This window comes from Hylobates moloch, unplaced genomic scaffold (genome assembly GCF_009828535.3).
Source record: "Hylobates moloch isolate HMO894 unplaced genomic scaffold, HMol_V3 SCAFFOLD_12, whole genome shotgun sequence".
NCBI classification, from domain to species: Eukaryota; Metazoa; Chordata; class Mammalia; order Primates; family Hylobatidae; genus Hylobates; species Hylobates moloch.
In genome coordinates this window covers 51988665-51992707 of record NW_026652287.1, presented here as the reverse complement: position 1 = coordinate 51992707, position 4043 = coordinate 51988665, and the positions used below count along the sequence as shown (strand labels likewise).

The window sequence follows — 4043 nt, the reverse complement described above, 5'->3', positions numbered from 1 at the left end:
CCTCTAGGGCCGCCGCCACCTCCCCTGGGACCCCCGCCCCCTCATCCTGCCTCCATTTCCCGGCCACGCCCCCCAGGACCCCTGCCCCTCCGGGGACACCGGCCCCGCCCTCAGCCCACTGGTCCCGGGCCGCGGCTGACCCTGCGCACTCTGGTCATCGCCTGGGAGGAAGATGCCACCGCCGCGGCAAGGTCACTGCGGCCACCACCTCCTCCTCCTCCTCCTGGCCCTGCTGCTGCCCTCGCTGTCCCCGACCCGCGCCCCCGTGCCCCCAGGCCCAGCCGCCGCCCTGCTCCAGGCTCTCGGGCTGCGCGATGCGCCCCAGGGTGCCCCCAGGCTCCGGCCGGTTCCCCCGGTCATGTGGCGCCTGTTTCGACGCCGGGACCCCCAGGAGACCAGGCCTGGTTCGCGGCGGACGTCCCCAGGGGTCACCCTGCAACCGTGCCACATGGAGGAGCTGGGGGTCGCCGGAAACATTGTGCGCCACATCCCGGACCGCGGTGAGTGGGGCTTTCGCTGGGGGCACTGGTCCTGGAGGCCAGACCTCGCAGGGCGAGACTCGAGAGTGGCCCGGGGATGCCCGAGAGGCTCCGAGGGTCCCCACCCGCCCTGTCCAGGCTACTAGCAACTTCGGCCACCGCACCCCACCCTTTCCTCGTCCTCTGCTGCACGCCGGGGACACATGTCAGGGGGTTCCCAAGACCAGTGCTTCTGTTTGATGCTGAAGCCCTGTCCCCACCCCATCCCCACCCCCACCTCTTGACACTAATGCCTTCCTGCAGATGCCACCCCCACACCCTAGCATGGCTTCCCCAGGGGCCCAGGTTCTGGCTCATGTCTCCCACTTCCGCCACCCCTCCTCCTATGCCTCCCGCCGAGGGCAGGCCACCCCCCCTGCCGCACCCCGCAGGGCGCCTTCCTTGGAACTCATGCCCTGCCCCCACTCCATCAGCCCACCCCGTCGCTTCACACCCTTCTCACAGAAGGTGCGCCCCGAGCCCCAGTGTTCACCTTCCTCCCTGTCCCTAACCGAGACCCCATTCGCAGGCCGGGGACGGGGACGCAGCGTGAGCCGAGTCCTCTCCCTACCTCCCCAGGTGCGCCCACCCGGGCCTCGGAGCTTGCCTCGGCCGCGGGGCATTGCCCTGGGTGGACAGTCGTCTTCGACCTGTCGGCTGTGGAACCCGCTGAGCGCCCGAGCCGGGCCCGCCTGGAGCTGCATTTCGCGGCGGCGGCGGCGGCGGCGGCGGCCCCGGAAGGCGGCTGGGAGCTGAGCGTGGCGCAGGCGGTGCAGGGCGCGGGCGCGGACCCCGGGCCGGTGCTGCTCCGCCAGTTGGTGCCCGCCCTGGGGCCGCCAGTGCGCGCGGAGCTGCTGGGCGCCGCTTGGGCTCGAAACGCCTCATGGCCGCGCAGCCTCCGCCTGGCGCTGGCGCTGCGTCCCCGGGCCCCTGCCGCCTGCGCGCGCCTGGCCGAGGCCTCGCTGCTGCTGGTGACCCTCGACCCGCGCCTGTGCCACCCCCTGGCCCGGCCGCGGCGCGACGCCGAACCCGTGTTGGGCGGCGGCCCCGGGGGCGCTTGTCGCGCGCGGCGGCTGTACGTGAGCTTCCGCGAGGTGGGCTGGCACCGCTGGGTCATCGCGCCGCGCGGCTTCCTAGCCAACTACTGCCAGGGTCAGTGCGCGCTGCCTGTCGCGTTGTCGGGGTCCGGGGGGCCGCCGGCGCTCAACCACGCTGTGCTGCGCGCGCTCATGCACGCGGCCGCCCCGGGAGCCACCGACTTGCCCTGCTGCGTGCCTGCGCGCCTGTCGCCCATCTCCGTGCTCTTCTTTGACAACAGCGACAACGTGGTGCTGCGGCAGTATGAGGACATGGTGGTGGACGAGTGCGGCTGCCGCTAACCCGGGGCGGGCGGGGACGCGGGCCCAACAATAAATGCCGCGTGGTCTGCTCCGCTGGTCTCCTTGGACTCCTTGCCTGGGGGTGGGGAGGGCGCCCCCAGCCTTGGTGATCAGATAGGTCTTTCCACCTCCAGGCCACCCTGCAAGAGGCCTAACGCGCCACTCCGGGGAGCCGCCCCAACGGGCCCAGGTGCTGCCTACGGGAGGGGCCTAGGGGCACGCGTCGCTCTTCTTCAGTCCTGCAAGCAGACCTGTCCCTTCTGGGCTTTGCCTGTCTCCCCCTGGCCTCCTTCACACCCCAACCCCTCACTCAGCCAGGGCACCAACCCCAGCACCCTCCACCCCCTGCAGTTTATCCAACCTTGGTGTGAAGTCAAAACTGTTTATTAATATTTTATTGGTGACAAAAGAACTTAAATTGACCGAAAATCAAAAGTTACATTGCCTTGGTACAGTGCGCCTGGGTTTGTCAAGGCTGCCGCTACAAAGCTGGAGAACACAGCACAGGGCGAAGCAGAGGCAAAGCGGCCCAGCCCAACAGCCGGGATGGGGCAGGGAGCGTCCCTCAGGCTGCCGCAGGGTCACCGCGGAAACCTACCCGGTGCATGCCTCTACGCGGCCTACCGGAAGGGGAAACCGAAAGCCCTAGAGCAATGGGAATAAATAAGAGTCCCTGCCAGAAGGAAGGTGGCCTGTGCGTCCCCGTCTGTCCCATGTAGAAGCCGGAATCTGGAGGTGTTCGGATCAAGGCCAGTGACGGCCCCAGGCCCGGGCCAGGGGAGGCTGGAGGCCTGGCCACCAGGCGGAATGACACCCCAAGCCAGGCGTTCGAGGGGCTGGGGCAGCTCTCCTAAAATGACCCTCTGCCAGTGACACCACACCCCCAGCCCCTTCACACAGAACACGGTAATTTCTGTAACTTGTTTCCTTACCCCCCAGAAGCAGCAATCACCCCATCAGCAAAGTTGCCGGCAGGCAGAGCTCCCAATTTGGGCTTTCGGTGTGCAGCGCTCCGTGTGTCTTAACCAGCACAGGAACTGTCGGTACCTCCTGGGGACGGGGATAGGGACAGGCCCTCTTGTCCTTCCACCAAATCTTCTAAAGGCCCCCGGGAAAAAGCCGTCAATCCGGGAACAACCACCTTCTCGCCTCCTGGCCACAGGGCCAGTTCTGGCCAAGGCCCCTCGCAATGGGGCCAAAAGCACCTTCCTCACCGGTGCGCGGCCCTGCGCCGAGTCCAGGTGGGAAGCAGCTTGGCTTGAGTCCAGCGGAGAACGAGCAGCTTCCAGGCTCGGCGGGCGGCTACCCCAGCGGCCTGATGCCCCGCAGCCAAGAAGCCACTGGAAGCTAAAACCAACAACAAAAATCCTCCTCCGGCCGCGGCACAGGTGTTGCTCCTCTTCTCCAGTGGCGCTGGCTTGTTTAAACTGTTTCTGGAAGCTTCTCACATCTCCCAGGTCCACCGCTGAGATTTTAGAGACAAACTTAGGAAAGTATTCTTCAGTACTCCTTTAAAAGAATCTTGAAAAAAAACAGAAAAACCCCAAACACCCTTATTTTCTTTAAATGAAGGCCCTCAGAGAACACAGGCAGCGCAACTTCGGCGCGTCCGGTAGGCGTGGACAGACGCGCCCTCCCGGGGCTCTGCCCCGCACGCTGCTGTCTTTGCAAGGAACCTGCTCGGGCACAGAAATGCGAAGTTTTTTCCTGCTAAGACGTAGTCCCCTTTCAATCAGAGAAAAAGAAATAAAAGAACAGAGGAAAGGGCTACTCTGAGATGAGGGTCTTCCTCCCTCCGCCCTGGCCGCAGCCCCGGTGGGACGGAGCGGGGCCTCCTGGTGGCCGCGGCTCCCGCGGGCCGGCCCCTCCTCCGCTCCCTCTGCTCCTCGCCGCCGCGGGCCAGCAGGGGGCGCTCGGCCTCGGCTCCTCTCCCTCGTGCGCTCTCCCTTCCTGTCGCTCACACAGTGGTGCTTCAGTTTTAGCAGTGGAAAACAGGTATCCGTTTATTTTTATTTTTTATTACCCAGAATAAGATGCTGATGGACTAAGCCACGCTGCTTAGCTCTTCCGCCGCCACCTGTCAGGAGGGAGAAGGGCAGGAGGCCCTGAGAGGCTGCGACCTGAGCCCCACAGGTACCCAGCACAC

General features: G+C 65.8%; 2 protein-coding genes across 3 annotated transcripts in view; one reads left to right on the top strand and one right to left on the bottom strand.

Annotated features, from left to right (window-relative positions):
- The first annotated feature begins 172 nt into the window (after positions 1 to 172).
- Positions 173 to 1949, top strand: GDF1 (growth differentiation factor 1). The gene is made up of 2 exons (XM_058424847.1): positions 173 to 500; positions 1098 to 1949. Exons 1-2 carry the CDS (start codon positions 173 to 175, stop codon positions 1895 to 1897), a joined length of 1128 nt encoding a protein of 375 aa, XP_058280830.1. The 3' UTR covers positions 1898 to 1949.
- A 316-nt stretch (positions 1950 to 2265) lies between these two features.
- UPF1 (UPF1 RNA helicase and ATPase) overlaps positions 2266 to 4043 on the bottom strand; it is a 36768-nt gene continuing 34990 nt past the window's right edge. For both annotated transcript variants that reach the window (XM_032170183.2, XM_032170185.2), the window contains exon 24: positions 2266 to 3974. The gene's annotated coding sequence lies outside the window, so the exon portion shown is untranslated. The remainder of the gene's footprint in view (positions 3975 to 4043) is intronic.

Coding starts and splice junctions, on each gene's coding strand:
- GDF1 (XM_058424847.1), top strand. CDS start 173: ATGCCACCGCCGCGGCAAGGTCACTGCGGCCACCACCTCCTCCTCCTC. Junction 501..1,097: donor GCGCCACATCCCGGACCGCG/GTGAGTGGGGCT, acceptor CTACCTCCCCAG/GTGCGCCCACCCGGGCCTCG.